Source organism: Cololabis saira, chromosome 21 (assembly GCF_033807715.1).
Source record: "Cololabis saira isolate AMF1-May2022 chromosome 21, fColSai1.1, whole genome shotgun sequence".
NCBI lineage: Eukaryota > Metazoa > Chordata > Actinopteri > Beloniformes > Belonidae > Cololabis > Cololabis saira.
In genome coordinates, this window is record NC_084607.1 from 25,119,207 (window position 1) to 25,144,087 (window position 24,881).

At 41.0% G+C, this 24,881-nt stretch overlaps 1 protein-coding gene across 2 annotated transcripts; it reads left to right on the forward strand.

The window, feature by feature from the left end:
* Positions 1-1,195: 1,195 nt before the first annotated feature.
* cramp1 (cramped chromatin regulator homolog 1) lies at positions 1,196-23,413 on the forward strand. 2 transcript variants are annotated; one of them, XM_061711812.1, is made up of 21 exons: positions 1,261-1,311; positions 2,631-2,685; positions 3,067-3,455; positions 5,309-5,511; positions 5,606-5,759; positions 6,378-6,461; positions 6,639-6,687; positions 6,870-6,955; positions 8,909-9,032; positions 9,330-9,411; positions 9,605-10,543; positions 12,299-12,476; positions 13,435-13,607; positions 13,712-13,786; positions 15,017-15,098; positions 15,310-15,420; positions 15,872-16,029; positions 17,109-17,295; positions 18,071-18,238; positions 19,257-19,402; positions 21,317-23,413. In XM_061711812.1, exons 2-21 carry the CDS (start codon positions 2,636-2,638, stop codon positions 21,428-21,430), a joined length of 3,552 nt encoding a protein of 1,183 aa, XP_061567796.1. In that variant the 5' UTR covers positions 1,261-1,311; positions 2,631-2,635; the 3' UTR covers positions 21,431-23,413. The 2 variants fall into 2 exon arrangements, with proteins under 2 accessions (XP_061567797.1, XP_061567796.1); XM_061711813.1 differs by lacking the exon at positions 2,631-2,685 and having other exon boundaries at positions 1,196-1,311.
* The last annotated feature ends 1,468 nt before the right edge of the window (positions 23,414-24,881 follow it).

Sequence of the window (24,881 nt, forward strand, 5' to 3'; positions counted from 1 at the left end):
TGTTAATTGACTTCTGTATGCTATAAAAATGTCTCCCTTTTACACCATTGTCCCACACCTTCTGCCATGAGTCCTTCACTGCCTTTCTAATTAATTATTTTGCTTCACCTTTACCAAAAGACATTTCCATAATTACCTCACCTCTCAATTTCAATGCTTTTTAGCAATATTGTCTGCTTTCTCATTGCCATCAACACCCATGTGGCAGGAACCCAACAAAACTGCACAGTAATTCCAGTTTTATATAACCTCCACAACATCATTAATATTTCCAACACTAGATCTTCTCTTATTGTTGTATTTGAAGTCAAACTCTGAAGGGCTGCAGTGGAGTCTGAACAAATGACAACTCAATTTGTGGTCTGAGCTCTTCCACCCACTGTAATGCTGAGGTGCGCTCCTTTCGAGTTACACGGGGTCGTTCTTGGAAAACATATAACATAGTTGGTTGTATTGAAGTCTTCAATTAGTTATTCACTCTTCGAAAAGCAGATAATAGTGACGGATTTCATTGATATCAACGGGGGCTGTACATACATAGTAATATATTTAATAGAAAAGCGTTTAAACCCCGCCCTCACAGTCTGTCTGGAGTTGTACAACAATCGAACCCACGTCTCGTATCTCCCTGAGCGGCGCTTGTTTTTACACTGGCGTCCCTGAAATTTACCGAGGCAAAGTGGGCTAAGACAAGTCTTGGTTAACAACCATAACAAAAATAACAAATGAATGCCACAGCATTAGAACGACCATATTCTAAAGATAGGGAGCTGCAACCTTGGTTGTAGTTGGTATTTTATCCCCCAAACCATGTCTTGACTCACTCCTGTTTGTTTCCAGGATACGCCCGTGGAAATTACAAGCGTACCCCTGTTGGTCCTCAAACGTCAATCATTTTCTGGGCGGAACTTGCTTTTCAAATAGCCGGGTGGCTTCGTTGTGGAAATCCACTATCACAGGATCAATGTTTTATTACTAAGTAGAAATAATAGGTTTATTGAAGAGTCACCTGCTCTTGGGATTTTAAAGTGATTTTATGCATTGTAAAACTTACACGGCATCACAGGAAGAGAATTGCGATTGGTCCTTTATGTCGCCTCTTTCTCTTGCGAATGGTGGATTTTTCTGTCAATCATACATTTAGCCCCGCCCACTTGGAGTCAAGGCCAATCAGAAGCTTTGTTTTCCAATGGCGGTGGGCGTGGCCACCGCGTGGAGCATCGCTGTGCAGGAACTGTCATCGAGCTGCAGCGCTGAGACATGCTAACCTGCCTCTGGACCGGGAATACAACCACCCAGCTTCAGCCCCAGGTAACTCACAAACCCTGCTGGCACTGTTCACCTTACAACTAGTTCTGGGATTGATATAAAACAGCCATTTTGTTTAAAGGCTTGTTTTGCTGCTTCAGTTTGGTAGTGTCCTAGCTAAACAACCAGAGTAGCCATGCTAGGTACCACGTCATGTCGAGGCGAGACGCTTTCCCACATTTAATATAGTTATAACTACACATTTATAATAGTTCTTAGTATATAGCTGAGACAATACAATACAATACAACATGACACTCATTAAGTATCAGTGATAAAGCATCAAGGCTGTTGTGACACTACAAAGATCCAGCCTGGACCTTTAACATTTCAACAGGGAAACTGCTGTAACTGTGTTAAATCTTTACTCTAACTATTAAGATCGGTCTGTTTAAGGAATTACATCAATGACATGTTATATAGAAATAGCTTTTTGAAACAAATAACTCAATTATGAAAGCAAATGACAATAAACACTAGTCCCAGTTGACATTATGTCACTTGTTTTAGGATAACAGTCCTGAAGCCTCAGCTTTAACTTCTGTTATGTTTGGTATCTGATTTAACTGGGAGTTGGCTTTAAGAGGGCGTAAGTAAGGGGTTTAAATATTAAAAGTCGCAATTTAGTAAAGATGTCAAAGGACGCCATGTATGAGTTTTAGAAATGTGTTTATATTTTTCTTAGAGGTGTTATTGTGCTCTGCCCCATCCTGATTATCACCAGTGAGCAAATGAGTGACAGAATAACAGCTGATTTTACACAAATACAAAGAAACCACATGTCATGTTATGGTTTTAAGCCCTATGTTAGTGTTAACAAATATAATAGCCCTGATCTTTATGTCTGCGTCCCATGTAAAGCTTGTCCCAGGTTAAATGTCTGCATGGAGTGAAGGAAATAGCACCTACTATACTATTAGCAACTGTATGAAAGCTATTACGTCTGTAAAATATGTATGAAAAACTATAATTTGCAGATATAATTTCTGCAGGCGATGGTGACGTAGCGTTAGTCAAGTCCACTTGTGTTAATATATCTCACTACTATCAATTCAAATGAGCTCCTCTGGCACTAGCTCGGTAAATTCTTCGTCATTGTGGCCGTTAATATCTCGTTGTTGTTTTTTTTAATTTTTACTGGCTTTATGGTTTAATGTATTGTTGTAAATAGGCATTGAGTAATGTTGTTGCTGACAGAAAACAGTTGAACTGCGCAGAGTTCAGCTCAGTCGAGCAGGAGCAAGGAGAGGGCAGAAAGCGGAGACATCGGTTTCGGCTTTATTATGTTAAATTTGATCAGTATTTGCCAATCTAACCGGTAGGACTCATGGTGAAGAGAAAGAAGACGTCGCCTACTTCCGAAGATTTCGAAAATGGGTAAAGTTGTATTTGAAATAAACACTTTATTTAGAGGTCGAATGCATCGAGGGGTTTTCGTTGTCGTTTCTGCAGGGCGCTAAACTGAAAAGCGCTCGCATTTGAATTTAGTTGAAATAATTCCGATATTGTTGCACGCTGGGGACTAAGGACACTCGGTAAAATATTACAACCAGTCCTTAAGCAGTTTCTGTTGTTAATTAAATTTTTGCGGATACCTTAAATGTATATATTTGCTGTTGTTTTGACGGGACTGAAGAGGGGATTTGAAACAAACAGCGGCGGCCATGTTGAGAGACAGTGAACGTCGTCTTTAGAAGTTAATTTTGCACACCACTTTTCTCCAAATGTGACAAATATCCCTGAATGTGTTTTTGGCAGCATGACACAAGGCTCCAGGGAGGGGATCGGTGTGGATGGGGGGAGGAATCCGTCCACAAAGCCCGAAGGTTGCGACGAGGAGGAGAGCGGAGAGCAGGCGAGCGAGGAGCGCAGTACAAAGGGAGACGGCGGAGTGGAAATCCTTAATCCATCAGCCCCGGGTCTGGGCTCCGGTCTCGGCTCCGGTTCAGCCCCGGTGCCCCCCGCCTCTCCGCCCAGCCGAACCGGCTCAGCCTCGAACCAGCAGCCTCAGACCTCCGCGGAATCCGCCCCTCCGTGTCACGACCAGCATCATTTTCTGCGATCCAGCGTCCGACCTCCGAGCAAGCGGATACGGAAGGATTCCGGCGGCGCCGCTATCAATGGACATGGCGGGGCCAGATCCAAAGGTACGGCCGGTGACCAGCCCGGACACGGATGGGCTTATTAGGGGGTCAAAGGAGGAGGGTCTGCTTTCACTTTCCATCGCATCGGTGTGGTGGGCAGTTTGTTTATCAGTGAGGACCAAAACTGAGAGCGTTTGTGCTGCGGGGATATTCCCTCTGGGCCACTTGGTTGTAGCCTGGCACTTCCAACTCAAGTTGCAACACCATCCTGTGAACCACTTGTGTGAAAATGAGGATAGGCCAGAACTTGTATTTTATTTAAGAATGTCATTGGATTATTTTAAGTCATAGGCTCTTGGAAACTCAGCACAGCGGGACACAAAGCTGTTATAGCATCACCCAAGTTACAATAAATGTCAGATAGTTCTATTGTGTTCATTATGTCTTCAGATAGATATCCTAAGGTTTCTTTTTTTTTTGTCTGGAAAAAAGAAACCTTAGGATATAATAAATCTCAGATTTTAAATATCAATATTTCAGCATTGATCTGGAAGCAGGGAAGAATGGCAGCTTTTCTCTTGAGAATTGCCTGCAATGACCTCTCAGACTGTTCTCTTGATCCAATTATCCACAACAGTTTGTGTTCCAGTATTTTGAATTCCAGTTGCTGTCATATTGTACTGTTAGTAAACAGTAATAGACTAGGTCAGTGAATATCAGGAATAGGAATAATGTGTTAGTAACAATACACATTTTGTGATCTGATAAAATCTTTGTGTCAACTTATGGTCTGTGCGCGGCCATTTAGAGAAGGAGGAGCATCAGGGATTCTCAGTTAACTTGCATGGTTTAAGCACTTAAAACTGGAGATGACTTAAGGCTCCTCGGCTCTCCTGACTTTTGAAAAGTAAACTCAAGAATTGCTTTGTGGAATAACCACAAATAATGGGCCCTCCAGAAAGATTCGGCATTGAGTGAGATGGGAGGATAAACATTTGCATGAACGTTATGACGTGCTGGTGTCTGTTTTATTGGGTATCCTGATAGGGGGATGCTTCCAGTCAGGAAGCTGTCTCTCTGTTACAGAAGAACTTTGTGAGGGCAGAGGCTCAGAAGTATTTCACTGTGTTATTGCAACACAATTACAGTTTTTCTCAGATAAATATGAGTCTGTAAATTAATTTGCTTTGGATTTAACATAAGTGAATGTTTAGCCTGTGTTGATTTAATTATTGTGCTCTGTCAAGCATTACTGATTGATTTTCTTTTATTGTCAGCAAAGTGAGAGTGAATGATTTAAAAATTGAATTCACAGCACCTTATTTTTGACTGCTTGACCAAGAGTGCCCTACATATTTTGCTATGATGCTATATTAGTGCGCACACATCTTTGAAGAGACACATCTGAGCTGATGTCTGTGAGCCTCAATTGTGTTTGCTTATTGCTTTTATAAATGAACACCCATTTATGACAAAAATACAGTTTACGAAGCATAGCACAGTACTGCAACAGTAGCAGGCTCCATTTTTGTGTTCTTGCATTCTGGCATTGTGTTCCAAGCTGGAGTAAATTTGGCCAGTGGAGCCCACCATGGGTTAGTTTTGGATCCGTACGCTGTAGACCTGGCCTGAAGGACTGATTGCTTTTCCTGCCTCCAGGCCAGAGCTGAACCACAGAGGGGGAAGCTCTGCTGGCTGAACACTGTAAAGGCAGTCAGTGGTTATTTGTGAGTTTATTTTAACCTCTTCCAAAAGGCACAAGAACAACAGTTGTTTACATGCCACACAGAACTACCAGGGAGGTCTCCATCTCAGCCCTATTATTTATTTTATTTTATCTTTAAAGTTGTACTTTTCTCCAGAATTTTTCTTTTGATTTATGAGTTTGTTGGATCCCTTGTTTTCATGTAAAATAGGTCCAGAGAATGGGTCTTCCTCCCACGGGGCTGTGGGACAGTCGGGACCCATTGCCAACTCCACAGGAGGAGTGTCCAAGGCATCCAAGGGTCAAGGGTCTGCTGAGAAGGAGGAGCAAGCTGGTAGCCAGAAACGAGCTCGTCGGCAGTGGGAGTCTTGGAGCGCAGAGGACAAAAACAGCTTCTTTGAGGGGCTCTATGAGGTAAAAAATAAAAAAAATGCATCAGCCTTAAACCAATCACACTTCTGTTTAAATCTTGATATTTCATACTGGCCTCCATTGGTGTTACTTTCAGCATGGAAAGGATTTTGAGGCAATCCAAAATAACATTGCAATGAAGTACAAGAAGAGGGGCAAGCCGGCCAACATGGTGAAGAACAAAGAGCAGGTCCGTCACTTCTACTACCGCACCTGGCACAAGATCTCCAAACACATCGACTTTGCCAATGGTGAGCATCCTTTCATTCCTGTTATGAAAGTCCAAGTAGAATTTGTAGGATGTCTGTGAAAATTGGAGAGTTTGGGACTTTTTAGTCTTATCATTTTGTTTGTTATAGCTATCCATCACCAGTGATGTAGGCCTTGGTTTTAAAAGGGGCTTTAGTTTGTATTATTCACATGGTATCATGGGGAAACAAATTTAATTTTTTTCATACACTTAAGGAATGGTGTAGTTGCTCATTTCCAATCTATTAGTTTGATGTGTTAATATAATAAAGTTTGGGCTGTTTGGAGCGGCTTCAATCAATCTTCTAAGAGGCTATAACAGTTTTAATTAAGCTGTCATTAATCTGTTCCTGTATTAAATTTATAATCTAGTCATCCTAGCCATCTATCTTAAAAGCAATGTTTTTTTTGTGATTTAGAAGATCTTATACTGACATATGCAACATTTTGTTACGCAGCGAGACTCTTCCCTAACCATATGTTAAAGAAGTTTACTAGAGACGCCTAAACTACTTTCCTTGCTTTAATCATTCTGTGTTGCTCTCATGTTATTTTTAAGCCGCATGCACCGGCGTCCTAGTTACACCAGACTTAGGACTTGTGTCTCTTTTCCTTTTCAGTTTACTCCAGGGTGTTGAAGAAATCTTCTCAAGAACTGTACGGTCTTATCTGCTATGCCGAGCTCCGCAAGAAAGTTGGAGGATGTAAGTGAAGGCTGTTATGTGTTTGAATGCATTTCCTTTTGATTTCATTTTGTGAGTGTTTTGTTGCTGTTAGGTCAGGGACACCAAAGAAGTGATTAAACCTCTCATAGGGGACCGACGTCCCTGAAGAACAATGTTTTGAACTGCTCTCTGTCTTTGTGTTTTTGTTTTTTACAGTAATGGATGATAAAAACGTTGCAAAGTTGAACGAACTCATCCAGCAAGGGTAAGTCAACAGCAGAAGCAAAAGCATTGTTAAGCTCTTGTCTTTGGTGTGATTCATTAAGATATTTTCTAAATGCAATAAATGTGCATCAGCAGCTCAAAACAAGTAGAGGGCTGATATCATGAACAGATAGTTTAAAGGATTTTTTCCCCAGAGTCACATTTGTTTGTTTGTTTCACCAGAGCCACCACAGTGCGTTCTAAAGGGAGGAACCTGCGAATCAAAGCACCAATGTGTCGTGCGCTGAAGAAACTCTGTGATCCAGATGGTGAGTACCAGACACTACAAACCCCAAAACAACACTAAAGTAAACAAACTTCAGTGCTGACTTTAAAAAACCCCAAAACAAAACACGTGAATGGTTTGACTCAGGGTCTGTGGGGGTGAGGTTTTGACAAAAACAATGGCAGTGTGGGGGCTAGTGATGTTTCCACGGTAACTCAGAGAGCCAAGTGAGGAGGAGGATGATGGAGGTGACTGTTCTCGCCAGCTGCCATCAATCCCTCCCTTCACTAACATCCACTTTGAACAGTTTGTGGAGTAATCTGCTCAAATCTAGGAAATAAAAAAAGAAGAATTCCACAACATCCATTTCACAGTGGCATCTCAAGCTCTTTCACACAACCTGTGCAATAATGGGACACTTATGGGCCATTTATAGTCTTCATTTGAAATGGATACGTAGATGGACAGAGCCTTCTGTCTATATCTTGAGTTGATTTCATCCATCTTTTAGGACATAGCCTCAATGCTTAACGTTACGTTTGAAAAACCACAATACCACCAGAGGTCATGGAGGGCAGTATCTGGCACAGTGAGTCGATTGTAAACCAAGTATGAGAAAGTGAAACAGGAAAATTAAGCCGCTCAACCTCACTAACAGGAGTTCTGTACAGTCCTCTCAAGCACTAATGATCTAACTTCCAAGTTGATTTTCATGCAGATTTAAGAGTCGTTGCAGCAAGTCTATATCCATTGACTCCCATGTTAAAATGTCTAACGTAACCAGCAGTCCTGGTTCAAGAAGCCCTTTCGGTCTCAAACATTTGATTTCACACCATTTTTCTTGCAGGGGGAGTTTATATAAAGCAATACAATTATTTCTAAAATGATTCGTTGACAGTCAGCCCCGCCAATAACTAGCTATTATCACTTCCTCATTCGTAATCGCCATGATACCTGCTTAGCAAAGCAATCAGCAGTTTGTCTCATCTAGTGTCGGTGAAACACAACAGTTAATTTGGAGTTTGAAATGGGATGTTGTGCTGTAAACGTATGCCAGCAGCTCTGCAGCTTTTTCGTCTGGGATCGGTTGTAGGAGCTGGTAGCTACAGCGAACTTTGATTGATACGGTGGGTGTGTGATCAGCTTCTCAAGCAACATGGCTGCACACTGTATGAAGAAAAAGCCTCATAACTGTTCTTCAGATACCAATGGATCAAGTGACTGGGTCTCAACATTTGTTAAGCGTTATGTGTGTAATAGAAAATTGGGGACAATGAGTTACCTTTGAGTTACCTTCAGAATATAATTCACATGTTTGTGTGGCAGAACAAGGCTCATAAAAGACCAACTCTGTTGCAGCAGAGATGTAAGTCCATAAAGAACTTTGGTGCCGGACATGTTATTCAAACAAATTACTGGAATCACACTAATAGTGTGCTCCGTTTAGGTCAGATATCAGAACTGGGAATGACGTACACTGATGTACAGCATGGATCTTTACAAACATTGCACTAGCCGTTGCTTCTGCAATCCATTTTTAGCAACATTACACTACACTACAATTTTTAACAACAGTGTAGCTACATAGTAATCGGTAAGCGTAAACAGAGTAGCAACACGTCCACTGATGAAACACAAACAGAACTGTGTGCATGTCTGACTTGACATCTTTAAAGTAAGACAAAATTGTTAAAAACAGTCAAATCAGAAAACCCTCAGAGTGTTTCCTTTATGGAATTTGGTAGCAACCATGTTGAAGTTGGGGTTGGTTAAGTTTTTTCTGGTTTTCCACATTTAAATTTCCAACCTCAGGGGATAGTCCAGTTTAAACTTCATATTAGGATTTTGGAAATTCTGACATCCACATAGGTGTATACAAGTAAAAGCAGCACGATAAGAGTGTTTTGTTTTTTCCCTCAATTTCCGTTTTATGGCAGCTTTTTAACATTTATATACCTGACCGTGTCTTGACTTGGTGTGTTGTCATGTTTTTCAGGTGTGAGTGATGAAGAGGACCAGAAGCCAGTGCGCTTACCCCTGAAGGTGGCGGTGGAGCTCCAGCCACGCAGTAATCACTCCTGGGCCCGCGTTCAGAGTCTCGCCCACAATCCCCGGCTCAGGTCAGACATGCAAATCAGATGACGTTGTTTGAAAAGTATACCATGTTTGAGATTCTTCAAGACATTGAAAACTATCAAATGCAGCTTCCCTTTAAACTGTTGTAAGCCCTAACACAGCTTGGATTTCAATTTAAAAGCACCATCGTGCAATTTCACAGTGATATGTCTGCAGTCGTACCATCACATACAGTATAAATGCATAAAATACTGAATAAGAATACGCTTTACATTTATCAGTAGTGATATGAAGAACGCATACAAAGCAACAGTTAGCCAACTTTGTGTTTTCCTACACAGGATGGTGGTGGAGCTCCACAGGAAAGTTTCCAGCCTCATCGAGTATCTGAAACAGAAGTGGGCTTACCAGGACCAACGGATTGTATCCCTTGAAACATCTTATTTATAACACCTTTGTCAATTTGTGCTTCAGTTTTGTTGTACAGAAGCATTGAATGCAAGACTTGTGTTGACTGTAGACCTTGATTTATTTAAAATTGGGAAGTTTTGCCACCCAGTTTAATTCATTTTGCATTTTGGTGAACTGGTTCTTATCCTTAGCACTGATCCCTCAGCTTAAGAGTCTCATGGAGAGGGAGGCTCTAGATGGCGGTCAGTCCGAACCAGCCTCTCCCAGCAAAGCTCAGCAGGAGGAGCTCTTTCTCTTCCCGGCTGAGAACAGTACCTTGACCACACTCCCCGGTGTGGCACGAGTGGTTCATTCCAAGGCCTCCTGCACTGTACATTGGCTAGAAACTGGCAAGAACCGGCCCAATGCCAAGGAACTACCAGCTGCGCAGATCTTAGGCATTCACACAGCACCATCTCAACGAGGTGGCAACAAATCTGGACGGGGAAGTGCTGCTGTTGCTGGTGTTCCAGCGACTGCACTGGGCGATTCTCGTCGGACTGAACCCTCTAATGTTGAATCAATTCCTGACACTCCTCCAAAGGTAGAAGAGAAGAGACCTCAGTCTCTCTCTCTTTCCTCTCAGCAAACTGCATGTCATGGAGAAGAAGGAAATGGTTTGGGATCTTGTGAGACTGGCAAGACGTGCAGTGGTGGGGAGGCCAGTGGTGGCTTAGCAGTGACGAAAAGCGCAGATATGTTGTATAGTGGTGCAGAGAACTCATCCGAGCAATGCAAAGAAGAGCAGAGCAGCAGTTCTTCTCCAGATGCAACACAGACCACTCCAGCAAAACCCTCCGTGACGAGCTCAGAGGAGGGCGTGTCACAGGGCTCTGCACCACTCGCCAAAGAACGGACCGCTGAGCAGATCAGAGAGGAAGGCTGGAGCGCCCGTGATGCAGAGAACGTCACTCTTGCTGAGCTCTACCTGATGTCTGGAAAACCAGGCAAGCTCCAGCTGGAGTATGAATGGCAGGCAATGGCAGTTTTGTCCAGCAACCAAGAAAATGCTCAGCCTGCAGTCCAGGACAAGTCCAGCAGGTCAAATCGAGTTTTGCGCTGCCTGCTAAAACTGGTTACAACCGAGGTCAATCCAAAACCTTTGGTAAGACTCGCTTTTTTTCCTCTTACAGTTGTTCTTCTTTGCCAGAAATCCATTTTAATTCACACAGTTTTTGTCTTGATATACTGCATATTTTTTGTGGACTTACATGGGTGTGAGTTTGGAGATTCATGTGTAGCCCAGTTCTTTTTAGCCGTCCACAAAGTGTATTTTGTGGTAGCACATATGTTTTCACATATGTTGCTCCCATTCCACAGTGAGTGATGCTGCATGATGGATGTGCAGCAAATGCAAACAGGATTATATCACTCCTTCAAAAAGCTCTTTAGAAGTTTTCAGAGATGAGGTTGCGCATAGGCCTTGACTGTCCTCACCATAAACAAAAATTATGGTAATTTATTGAACATGTAAAAATGTAGAGACAGAGAAAAAATAATCTGGATCACATCTTCTCGTCTGTACTGTTCAAAGATGCACTGATGACTACATCTTTTTCTAAGCCCATTAATGGTACGGATTAACCTTTTTTTCTGAGATTACACAGTTTTAGCAATATGCTTCTTGTTTTTTTTTTTTTTTTTGTTTTTGTCATTTTGTCTTTATTGGATTTTCAGGTTATTACAACTGCACATTTTTACCAGATTACAAAAATTATCTGTATATTCACCGTGCAACAAACAAACAAATAAAAATAAAAAGTAGAAAAAGATAAACATAAACTTGTGGGTTAGCACATTAATAATCTATTAATAATCTATCCAAAAAAAGAAAAGAGAAAGAAAAAAAGAGGTCTGCATCCTTATGCTTTCTCTAGATAAAATGTCCACTTTTGCCATCTCTTCTCAAAAAGCCTTTCCCTCAAACCCAGGATATGGGTCAGTCTTTCCATCGTCCATATTTCTTTCATAATATCCAGCCACTGTTTTAGAGTAGGCGATTCAGGTTTATACCAGCTTCTAGTGATGGTTTTCCTAGTAGCTGTAAGGAGAGTCTTAACCAACCAGCGATCCTCTGCCTGCACTACCGTTGCAATGTGACACAAGTAAAAGACAGTACATGTTAATGGAATCTCATACCCAAGTACTTTTGTCAAAACTAAATGTACATCTTTCAAGAAAAATTTAACTTTTTCGCAATTCCAAAAAATATGTGCATGATGTGCATTTAAAGTACCACATTGTCTCCAGCAAGGATAAGATATTGACGATTTTTTACTTTTTTTACTTTTTATTATTTTACTCCAAATATGCTTCTTGTTTCATATTCAATTAAGATATTGCAATTAAAATTATGAATTAAAAAAAGTGTCAAATTACCTGGGGCACGATGCCAATCAGTGGAGTTTGTTTACCCAGGAGCATCTTCAATAACGACTACGATCAAACTGATATTGACTCAGACAAAAATATGAATACAACTTGTCCTCAAAAGACAGTTCTTGTAACAGGATGTTAACTCCTCTTGTCAAAATTAATTTGAGGGCCTGGTTACAGCTGGAGTGTGCAGCGTCTCTGGCAACACTGTTTGCAAAACATCATTGCTCACTGTAATTCTTTTTTTTTCTTCTGTGGTTTGACAGCTCTGATATTAGCATTTATCATAAGTGGGCTTACAGCAGCAATTTGAATCACTAAGACAACATGTGAGAAACAAAGACTAAAGAAGCACGCATAACAAAGTTGAAGGATTAACAATAGCAGATACATAAGACACCTTTGATGGAGTAGAACGAGACACTGGTAGAGTTAATACTGAGCTTTGTATTATTATTCGTTTATGGTGTGTTTTCCTTTCCAGGCTCCAGAGATGTGCTCCACAGCCACGTCCCCACTCAAGACCCAGCAGGAGGAGCAGACCCAGGCCCTCACTCCTCCAGGGAAGGGATCAGTCCCGGGCGTTCGCAGCCCCGGCTGTGGACGACAACAGGCTGCTGTCCGCGTGGCCAGGATTCACCCGACAAACGCTGCACCCTCAGGTATTTCTGGCCCGTCTTGGATGTTTTGATGTGCTTTTTACTTGTACCTTAGTCTTGTCTGAATCACTTGATGACTTTTAAACTACTTGCCTTTTTCCCTTTGATTCAGTTTCTTTTCACACGGACAGAAACTCAAGTGTACTTGATTACATATCTGCAAATCACACAATAATATCCTCACCACACATTGTTTAGATGTGCCTATTGCAGCAGCTAAACATACACGTATATGTTTGATGATATGGCAGCCTATGTGGACTGGTTGTCACCTTGGTGATTCTTTGATTTCTAATAGTGATGAGCAGCTGTGGGTGGAGAGCAATGTTTTGATGCTCTGGTGTCGCTGAAGGCTCATAGCAAAGCGCTACGGGTGTCTGTGGAAATTAACCACACAGACCTGGGAACTGCATGATTACTTTCAGTTTTAATCTTGCAGAAACTAAAATATACTCTTAATTAAATGACACTAATCCTGCTGTTCTGGGGGTTTGAACATTTAGTTTTCCTCACCAAGGAGACTCCACCAGTTTGTCATCTGATTGGCTCAAGATCATCTCTTTATACAAGTTGTTGGTACAGTTGTTGTGGTCACCACCTGAGTCTGATTACCATGTCCACACCAGAAGAAACAAACTGCTTTAAGTGGGAAAACAAACAAGTATGTTTTAAGTAGACTAAACCCTGTAGGTGTGAAACCCTAAAGCCCACTTAATTTGCAGGTGAAGACACTAAAATGTGACTCTCCTTTAGAGTTGGAGCGTCTGTAAAAAGATTTGGAGCTGACTTAATTTGTTAAACACAGGATTTTCTGATGTGGGGGCAGTTTTAATTACAAAATGTACTAATCTTGTTATAGTTGTTTGTCAATTTGAATTAACTGCTTAGTACTTTAATTTAAAATGTAAATCAGTCCAGATCACTGCGTTCCTCAGATTCCACCTCCCTTATCTCCCCTCAGGTGGACGCAACCTTCCTCGCTCTCTGCTGGGGTCGACTGCTGGCAGTGACTCCGAGGGCAGCGTGTTCGCGGTGCCCACCACCCTCCCCCCCAACAGCACACGGCACAACAGAATGTTCTCCCCTAACAAGGAAGCTCAGCTGGCCTTCAGGCAGCAGCTCGACTCCATCAGTGTAAGATGCAGCAGCTTTGACACCAAGACAAGAGCACGTACACTGATTCTCAGTCCCCATAAATACTCTCTGCTCATGTACTAATCTGTTCCTTTTGCCCGCAGATGCAGTCAGATCTTTTCCTTTCTAGACAGAGAAAACCTCGGAGCAGACAACTTCGAAAACCTCTTGTAGTTCAGGTGAGAAAAGAAAGGAAGCTAGTGAAGTAATATCAGCTGAGCCTCACGGATGCAGAGGTGGAAAAAGTACAAAAATATTGTACTTAAGTAAAAGTACAAATTTTCTGCTTGAAAATTACTTAAGTAAAAGTAAAAAGTACCCATTAAGAACATTACTTAAGTAAAAGTATAAAAGTACCTCAACTTCAATATAATAAAGTACCAAAAGTACATGGTGTAAAATGTACTTAAGTATAAAAGTAAAAAGTACAAAATTCAAAGTACAAAATTATTTTCAAAAGGATTGCAAAGAAATGAAGAATCCAAGAATTTGCTTACAACTCTAAATAATGGTGATATTATTCTGACCCCTTTAGCGTTTGTTTCCATTACCCCATTTTAATTTCTCCCTTTGCTCATCACTGCTGCTGTACCCCATTGGCCCCGCTGACAGGTCCACCCCCCAGCCTGTAGTATGCAGTGACAACATTAAGCAACCCCAGCTGATAAAGGATGAGACTTTTGAACTTTTAAATGCCAAAACCACCTTAGAAGGGGTGGAATCAAAGAATGGTGCGCACGGACACGCGTCGGCTGCCGCTCAAGGCTGATTTATGGTTCCGCGTTACACCAACGCAGGGCCCGTAACCTACGGCGAGGCTCTGCGTCGATTTAACGCGGAACCATAATTCAGGCTTCAGTCCTAATCGGTACTCGACGAAACGGCGGTTCCTCCGGCCTTCCGGCCCGCCTCTGCGGCGCAACTCTCCCGGGAGCTGCGGCTCCTTCTCGGTATATTCACGTGCCCCCCTTTCTTCCTTTCCGCCTTATGGTTCCGCGTTAAATCGACGCACACCTTACGCCGTAGGCGTCGGCGTAGGGTGCGCGTCACCGCGTACCCTACGCCGTAGCTCTGCGCCGGTGTAACGCGGAACCATAAATCAGCCCCCGTTGTGCTGTTCTTTAATTTGTAGCGAGTAACGACGTGTCCAATTTTAAATATAGCGGATTAAAAGTACGATTTTTTTTTCCTTGAAAATGTAACGAAGTAAAAGTAAAAGAACAGAAAAATGAAAGTATCAATAAAAGTACAAATTCTCAAAAATCTTACTTAAGTACAATAACGAAGTACTTGTACTTCGTTACTTTACACCACTGCACGGATGTGGTGATTGTTGCCTTCAATAGTGTCCCAAAAGGATGCTTACTTTCACTGTACATTCAGTCAAACTGCTGCTGTCTTGTTCACAGCGAACACTGCTGCCCAGAACAACAGGAGACACTCCTCAACATGTGTGCTCTTTCTCCATCCTCTCAAACTCCTCTGCTACAGGTAATCCTAACACTCATTTATATTAAAATAGGTTTGCAACTGATGCCGTTTTGTTTTTTATTTTAATCCAGTTAAGTTGTCTATTAGATGTCATGTTAGAGTTGAAGGGGAACTCTGTTGATATGTGCAAATATCTAAATATGATTTCCTTTATTCTCAACAAAATGTCCTCTAAATTGCTTGCTTGCTTATTTCCTGTTTCCTCCCTCAGGAACTGGATCCTTCCGGCCAATTCATACTCGCCTGACTCCTTCCTCCCGCCCTCCCCTGACCAAAACTACGCCTGCAGCGTCCAGCCCTGCACCAGCCAGCCACCTCTCCAGTAGGGACAACCTTATTATCTAACACAACTTTAATTGATTTTCCATTTAAAATTAAACACAGCAAACCTCTAAATGGAAAGCAAAGTGATTGAGTTTGAGTTTAATTTTTTCCACCTATTTGAAAGACACTTATCAGTGGAAAATTATTCTCTTCTTTCCGACATGACTTGTTGGAGTCAAAATTGTTTTGATGTTGAAGTGCTCTGTAGAGATAAAAAAAAACAAAAAAAAAACACAGCTATTCCTCCTGACATTAGTCTTTATTTCCCTGTGGAACCTGTGTCTTATTTTTACCCAAATTGTAACCAGGTTTAATTGCCAAAGTTGAGAATTGGATGGTTAATGTGCATCTTGACATAATGGTATCGGTTGCCAATAACGAGCATTAGGTTTCTAAATCTGCGGATGTGACAAATCCCTCGGGTACCTGACCTGTTAATACTCTTTCAGGTGCCATTGACCTGGCAGCCAAGTCTGCAGGCATCATCCCTGGCAGTCCCTGTCGGCAACTAGACTCTTCCTCTGCTGACGACAGCACTCTGCTGGCAACAACACCCATTGTTGATGCTGAACCAGAGTCCCAGCTCCTCCGGCAAAATGTCCCAGAGGTAAAGAGAACGAACCCCACACACACACACACACACGCACACACTGACTCAGAACTTTGCTGCACTGTCACCATGCAACACCTATACATGAGTGACTGCGTTTACATGCAGTCAATAACCCTTTTAAAACCCGAATATTGGCAATAACCCGAATTTGCACGGCCATGTAAACACCAATAACCCCTTTGAATAACCCGAATTTGCTCATATTCCGGTTTTTAAAAACCCGAATGTGACCCCTGGGTTACTCCTTTTAAAACCCGAATATTCGGTCATGAAAACGCCAAACGGAATATCCTGATCAAACGGAACATTAATTTATTTTCTGCGCATGCTCTGTTCGCAAGGAATCCTGGTCTTTTGAGTCCAGGAAATTTTTATAAAACACGGCAAAACGCAAGACCACGCCACACTTTTGGAGTGAGGAGGAGACTAATCACTTCATAAATGTAATGAAGGAAATGAACATTTCCGCATTTGTAGACGGTAGAAAGTACGGGGATAACGAGATTTACAAGAAGGTGAGCGAAAAGTTGCGCGAAGCAGCATTTGTTTTGAATTTGGATACAGGAAGAAGAAGCGGAAATGACGCTAATTGCGTCATCACGTTCTTCGCGCGTCGCTGGTTTGATCCAGATATCCCGAATGATTAATTACCATGTATACAGGGATAACCCTGTTTGCTCACGCATGTAAACGGAATATTCTGAATGTTTCAGTAACCGGAATATTAGCAATAACCCGAATTTTGACTGCATGTAAACGTAGTCAGTGTGTGTAGCTGAGGTCTTAGTCGGTTAATCTCTGTCTCTCATTAGCTTTTTTTATGGTAAATGATAAATTTGGTAAAATTTATGGTAAATTTTCTTATTAAAATAATGAGACTCAGCACTTTATATCTGAAAATGTATCAGACCCCTATATTTGGTATTCATTTTGAAATATGTTTTATAGAATGCCAGTAATATTTATGGTATTGTATTGTCTGTTTTTGTTTCACAGGAAATTGTGCCCCACAATTGACCTCTTATGGTTCTAATGACATTGTTTACTGAATCACATGATTGTTGTTTCCACAGAATGGTTTGCCTCCACCGTCTCCTGGAGTGACTGGTGGTGGAGACTCGCTGCTCTCTCCTCCCAGTGTCGCCTCCCTCCTCGACATCTCCCTGCCAGGCCCCCCAGAAGAGGCTCTCGCCCCCGGAGAACCTCAAACACACATCAGCGACTCCATCATCGAGCTTGCCATCAACTCAACACACTACGGTGCATGTTTTTTCAGTCTCAAACGTAGACATTTATAGGGCTTTTCATATAGCTGGAAAGTGAAAATTCCTTGTGGGTAAAAAGAGGTTGGTGTCCGTAGTAACTCAACTCAACTTCCTTTTATTGCCACACGGCTAGGCCGGTGGAATTAGTTTCACGGTGCAGGTGGTAGCTGCAACAATACACCACAGCAGTACAAAAGACAAAACGTTTTCCAGAGGAAAAAGACAGAGTAATAACAAGCAGACAAAACTGGACAAGGCACACAACAGCACAGACAGAACCACCGAAATAGGACAAAGAATTAAGCGATAAGTAGTCGTACGGCCGAGGGAAAGAAAGAGTTGTAATCTTATTATTATTATTCTTATTATTATTATTATTATTATTATTATTATTATTATTATTATTATTATTATTATTATTATTATTATTATTATTATTATTATTATTATTATTATCCTGTAATCACACATTTTCTGTGTATGTGCAACAGGATTTATTTGCATTAAATAAATGCATGCAAATGTGGAGATAACTAGGATGTACCATCAGTGTTAGGTGTAGTTTATTGCTTTTAAGATGGCAATCCAACTTGAAATGAAAAAGTGTAACATATATTAAAATGAAGAGATGATGGTATAACAGTGAAATTTTTAAAATGAAGACCAACAACATAGAAGAAATGTTTTAAGATCCCTGATCTACTGAGCGTTTTGAGGATAATTGGATGTTGCTTATAAAATCTGTTTGGTGTTTTCCCTTTATCGCTCAGGTGAAGAGGCTGCTCTTTCTCCAGCTAAACTGGGCAATGGCGACCACTCCAAACTGCTGGCCTCGTCTCCCTCCGTCAGCCCATCCAGAGGCTGGATCCCGTCACCGAGCCACGACCCCCAGTGGTATCCCAGCGACTCCTCCGACTCCACCCTGGGGTGCCTCCTTTGTAAGTCTCTTTTACCTGTAATCTGCTTTACTTGTTTTACTTGCTCATCATTTATACATGTAGTTAATTCAGGGATTAAACAGACAGAAAGACAGTAGTAATGAAATATATAGTTATTAGTATATTAGTACTGTATTTTGCGGACCCAGCTGTAACTAAAACAGAAAAATACACTCACGTTTTAAATCATTTGTATTCCACGTATCCACAAATGGAGGTATGTGTCGTACTACGTCCTGTTCTCTGATTGGTTCATCGTTGCCAGCGATAGCGGACACCTGAAGTTAGTGTGTGGTTGAAACAATGTTTTACTCCATTTGACTATAACTGGATTATGATATACGGTAGATTTGAAAATTGGGTTTACGCTAAAAACGTTGGCTTGACGTCTAATTATAGCAAGGTGACATTGACCTGATGTTGGATGAAGGTTGTTAAGCAGCACCAAATAATTAGTTATCTGCCGTTGTCTGACGTTGCAACCTGTATCCAACCAAGGACAGACTTTAATGTTTTAAAGCTGAATGGTCCGACCAACAATCAAGAGGAGCAGCTTCGTTGCTTACAAAAGTCACACTAAAACTGCACTATTTAAACTGGTTTGAGGTCAATAAGCGCAACAAAATTAATACGTAAATGTAAGGATTTTAGGTGCGCCTTATAGTGCGGAAAATACAGTATATTAGTCATTTTTTCCCCAACCTTTCCCAATCAATAAAGATGGAAATGCTTAACACTGATAGCACAGGGTCTATTTGTATCTGTGTTGTGGTAGGAAATTCAAAGCTTTGTCAAAGCGATATTAAAACTGGCCCTAGCAGCTTTAAATAAATTCAGAAAAAAAAACCCTATTTATAGTTATCTTAAAATAAAAAAACTCCCCTTCCATATCTGCTGAGTTGTTAATACACAATCATGCTGAGTCATCTATGATGGGATGGTGCACCAAGAGAAGTGTATTTCCATTCTTGATGTTGGGCGTTTCTTCTATTCACTGTCGCTGTTTTTACCCTCTCAGCCAGCATGGTGTCCCCTGATAAGAGCAAGCGGTCCACCCTGACCCCCTCCGGTCCCTCCAGCGGCACGGCCCTGCTCGGCCCCAGCCTCCTGGACTGCAGCTCCCATGACTCCTTCCAGTCCCGTGGCCTTCCTGATGTGGCAGAGGTAAGTTCCTTCCTCCTTTTCCTACGTAGGAATTTTTGTATTCTGTCCCGTAAAAGAATGAGATGCAAAATTTCTAATTTTTTTCCTGTTTTGTTTTAAAATTGAAAGTTTGATACTTTTACAGTAAATATGAAGCATTATCTGATAAGCTTAGAAGAGAAGTTAATACCTTGCAATCAGGGGCGGAGCAGGGGTCCCAGCCTAGGGGGGGCGAAGCATTCTAGATGGGCCCTTGTGGCCTAAACATCCCCGTTAAAACATAATGGCTAAAAAAATGCCACAGATCAGCCCCTCTAACACACAACTACAGCAGCATGCGACACGATCAGTCATTATGTCAAACATAACTATAACCCTAATGCAGACTTTAAGATATAAGTATCAAACTGGAGATAAAAATCAAATGACATCCAGTGATGTCTATGGAAGCTCATTTCCGCAAGTAAAAGAAAAAAATAAGATGAAATCTTAGCCTTAAAAATAAAAATATCCCCACGGTAAGTCATAATTATGACATAAAAAGTCATAATTATGACTTTCTATCTCATAATTTCGACTTTCTATCTCATACTTTTGACTTTCTATCTCATAATTATGACTTTCTATCTCATAATTTCGACTTTCTATCTCATACTTTTGACTTTCTATCTCATAATTATGACTTTGTATCTCATAATTTCAACTTTCTTTCTCATAATTTCGACTTTCTATCTCATAATTTCGACTTTCTATCTCATAATTATGACTTTCTATCTCATAATTTTGACTTTATATCTCATAATTTTGACTTTATATCTCATAATTTTGACTTTATATCTCATAATTATGACTTTCTGTCTCATAATTTCGACTTTCTATCTTCATAATTATGACTTATCGTGGGGATATTTTTATTTTTAAGGCTTTTAAGTCTGTTTTCATCTTAGCCATAGATGTCAGATTCGCAGAGTAGCACAATTCAGACACACGTGTTCAACCTACTCGACAACAGTTTACAATGTGCGACGACATGTATTTAACACTGACCGAGCGACACAGCGCTCAAACAGCAACAAACAATATAGGAAAGGCCATGACAATGTTATCATAAATAATGAATATTATGACAGCTTACCAATGATGGTTTCATCCAGCGATGGGCAGAGAACCACAACAAAAAATATTTCCATCCAAGGAGGGGGGGGCACATTTAACGATCAGCCGGTTCTTCATCGTCGCAAACCTTTCAATCACTTTGCTCTCATCAATGGCGATGTCCCTCCCAAGGTGAGGTTTGAGGCCTCATCCATGCAGCCCGGAGATAGTTTTTAATCATTTAAAAACCTGCTTTAAACAGCCTGCTGAAACTCAGCATGACTTTCCTGCTTTAAGGCTCCACTTCTGATGCGACAACTGGCTAAAGGCTGATATATGGTTCCGCGTTACACCAACACAGAGCCGACGGCGTAGGGTATGCTGCGACGCGCACCCTACGCCGTAGGCTCTGCGTTGGTGTAACGCAGAACCATAAATCATTCTTAAAAGTAAACGGACAACATGCGCGCACGTACCCGTGCATGACAGGCAGACACACAAGGGGAGAAGGGACTATTTCTTTCATTTTTATTTTTTAAACAACTTTATCCTTATGAACGCAATTGTTATATAGTCCAACTTTCCTTATTTTATTCAGAACACTTTTTTTCCTCTTCGGCGTGGGCCCCCATGGAGCAGTGGGCCCGGGGCGGCCGCCCCCTCTGCCCCCTCGCCTGCTCCGCTAGTGCTTGCAATTAAAACATATGTCTGAAGAAGATTAAAATATTGGATCTCACTCAAGAGCAGCATATTTATTATTTAAAAAAAATATAAAGCGATTCCTGAGGTCAAAAGAAAAAAACCAAACAATGATTTGCTCCTTGTTGGTGGTGATTGCAGATGGACTCTCAGCTTGCCTGCATGATGAGCGAGAGCAGTGTGGACTACATCGCTCGGTTCAATGACCTGGCTCAGGAGCTGGCGGTGACAGAACCCTCCATCCCACCTCCCTGAAGAACAGGAGAGCCGGCTCCGCCGGGCCAATGCCATCTGGAGGACACGCATCGCTGAGTGAGAGGAAGAGATGTCTCCTGTTTGACTTTTCCTCCGTTTTGGAGGAAACGTGGAGAAAGTCCAGTCTCCCCTAAAGCCATCCCTGCCCCGTTTGTCAAAGTGCAATAGAACAGTGAACCCCAGCCATTGTACAAAGCAAGTTGGTTTCACTGAACTCTTTTTATTATTTTTAAGTTAAGATGCCCTTTAAAAACAAACACTTTAGATAAATAAATGTGTTTACAAAACGCAACCTCATGTACAGGAAAATACTATGCCATATTTGAACAAAATATTTTCACTAGTCTGTCTTGTCCTGCTCTGTGTGTGTGTGCGTGTGTGTGTGTGTGCGTGTGTGCGTGCGTGTGTGTCTTAACTAAATGTGCAAGTCATATCTGACCAGGCAGCCGCTGAAGTGTGATTTTATTTTATTTTTTTATCTTATTTTTTTAAACTAATGGCAGCAAGAAATAGGTTGAATCTGGTTAGAAGTTCCGGTTCTGGCTCAGTTGCAAATGTGGAAACAGAACACGTGGAGGAACAAACTTTGTTGTTGCACTTCATTTCCCGTGCCCATCATCTCGTATCAGTTCAGGTCTTATCGGTTTTATTTTAACTGCATGTTTGGAATTTGGTTTTATTTCTCACAGCCACATATAGAATGGCAGCTTGTTGATTAACTTTACAGATGTGAATTTCTGGAGTTACTACCCTTGAATTTTACATTGAAATCTTTTTTTTTTTATTTATTTATCTCTGCACTTGCAGCAAATTTTGAGGTGCTAAAATTGGCAGAAACAACTGAACAAATGACCTTCATTTTCAGTTGTTTGAGTGGAAAAAGTTGGAAGGACAATTTTAACCCTTTTTTTTCCTTCCACATTTCATTAAGCTGGTTCTTATTTTTTATATATTATTTCCGAAACCTTTACTTCTGGTGAGATTTTTGAATAATCTCATGACGTGGTAATATTTCAGCTACACTGAGAAACATAATATTTGAGCTGATTTACCTTGACTCACTTGTGTGCATCCGGCAGTCCCAACTACTTCAGAAAAGTGTTTTCAGTCATGTGCTTTTTTCATTACTGGACTCGAATTACATACATATCTCTTGGTTATTAAAAGGAAGTAATTGAACACTCAGTTTAAACTTCATAAAAATGAGCAGTCAAAAAGAATGTAATTAAATCAAACACTAAAGCCATAGCTGACTTCCTGCTTCTTTTATTCAACTTTTATGTCATTAAAAAGGAAAAAAAACTTGCATAACTTTAATTCCAATTAGATTATTATTGGGGTGTGACAACACTATAACTAATAGCAGCATGATCGGCTTCTAAATGTGTTCTTCCTCTAACATCATGTCATGATTGTTTGAGATTAGAGGCCGGTTAGATTAAGAGGTCCGGTAGTTGATGGTGAATACATAGATTTAAAACATGCTGTCCTGATTCTGTGCGTTACACATTTAAAATAACAATCATTAATGTACATTAATGCGAATGTCTTATCAACAATGGTTTAATTGGAGTGTAAAACTGTAGGCGAGGTGGTGTCATCATTCCATAAAAGTGATAATTTTTTTGCTTTCCTTTAAGCCCTTTGAAGGTTTTGGTTTATTTGTTAATGCTATGTGATGTTTATACATTTGAGAAAGATCTGAAACGCACCCTGTCACATTACATTCTAAATAAGGAATAAATGGCAGGTTTTGTCACTAAATCTGGCAAGCTTGTCTGTTCCTGTTGAAGGATTTGTTTGTACAAATGGGAATTCCAATATTCATTGCAATTGTGTAACATAGTGTAAATTGTTATTTGGACTATTTATTGTTAAGATTTCTGAAAAAAGTGGTTCCTGTTTAACTTAATTTTAAGGTAACATCTAAAAAAAGAAAAAACAGTTTTCAGTCTGTAAAAAGTGTTTTTATTCTGTGTATAAAGGTGAATATCAAATCTGGTTCTTTTGTTGTTCTGATTGTTTTTACTAGATCATAGGTGCAGTTAGGTTAAACAAGCTTAAACGCAAACATTAACAAGGTTAGTGTGTAGTGCTTTAGGGGCGTTTAGTTTAATCTATGATGGATTTTCCTGAGGAATCAGTAGCTGATCTACAAACCCCCCCCCCAGAAGTAGGAATATGCCCAAGAGGGTACTAGGTTTATAGCATAACTTGGTAAATTTGCCCACAGTTTGGCGGACAGATCATGCATCTCACTAACCTGAGTAAGTTACGTGAGTACCTACTGATGTATTTTGAGCTTTTTGTTAATTGCACTTTAGCCTGACCATTCATACTGTTTTACTTTGCAAAATCTTCTGTGAAATGGGCCTGATATCCTCCCATTTACAGCCTTTCCACTGGTACAGAATGTACCAAAGTAATCGCAGCTGGACGGGGTGAGTTTTGATGCAAAGGCTGTCACAGAACCTTTCTATGTTCCTACTTTCACCTGTGGTCTCCTCTGTGTGCATCTCTGAGCAAGACGACAATCAGGGCTGGGTTCATTTCTGATTAAACTTAATAGAATAGAATTGTCTTTGTCATTGTACCAGTACAACAAAATTGGCAGTACAAACCCTCAAAGTTCAGAATATTTTAACATTAAAAGCATAAAAAAAGAATAGGCTGAAACCTTGAAAAGACACATTTAAAACTACTATATAAGATTATAAGAAAAGGGTGGTGTTGAGTGCATGTTAAGCACTGTTATAGTTTTTTTGGATAAAAACTGTTTTTAAGTCTATTAATGTGAGCATTCAGAGACCTAAAACGTCAATAATTCAAAGTGCTGGTGCCTGGGTGGGACAAATCCCTCAGAATGCTTTTAGCCCTACTAAAACAGCGAGAGCTGTACAGTTCTTCCTGGGTGGGTAGTGAGCAACCCATGATCTTTTGGGCTGTGTTAACAACCCTTTAGACGGATTTCCGGTCAGCACTGTGCAGCTGGCAAACTACATATGTCAGGATACTTCGAATGGAGCAACGATAGAACGACACCAAGGAACTGTTATTGGTGAGAACTCTCAGAAAGTACCGTCTCTGTTGTGCTTTCTTGATGGTGGTTGTGATGTTAATGTTCCAAGTTAAGTCCTCCTATATGTGCACACCGAGAAACCGGAAAATCTGTTACCCTCTCCTCCGATAAATAGGGGTTGAGTGTTTGGGCTCTCCTCTGTGAAGCGTGTGACCGGGTCCTTGGTCTTGGTTCAGAACAAGGTTGTCTGAGCACTGCATTGACAGCTGCTCCACCTCGTCCCGCTAAGCCGACCCGTCTCCCCCAGAGATGAGCCCCACAACCGTGGTATCATCAGCAAACGGGCGATGGCGTTGCATGAGTGTGCAGGGGTTCAGTCTTGCATGTAGAGGGTTTAGAGTACCGGTAAATGAAGAGCTAGACATGTCTGAA

Bases quoted from the DNA above. Each gene is read 5' to 3' on its own strand.
- cramp1 (XM_061711812.1), top strand. From the start codon at position 2,636: ATGGTGAAGAGAAAGAAGACGTCGCCTACTTCCGAAGATTTCGAAAAT. The intron at 3,456-5,308 runs GTACGGCCGGTG...CATGTAAAATAG, and splicing joins TGGCGGGGCCAGATCCAAAG to GTCCAGAGAATGGGTCTTCC. The intron at 9,412-9,604 runs GTATCCCTTGAA...CTGATCCCTCAG, and splicing joins CTTACCAGGACCAACGGATT to CTTAAGAGTCTCATGGAGAG.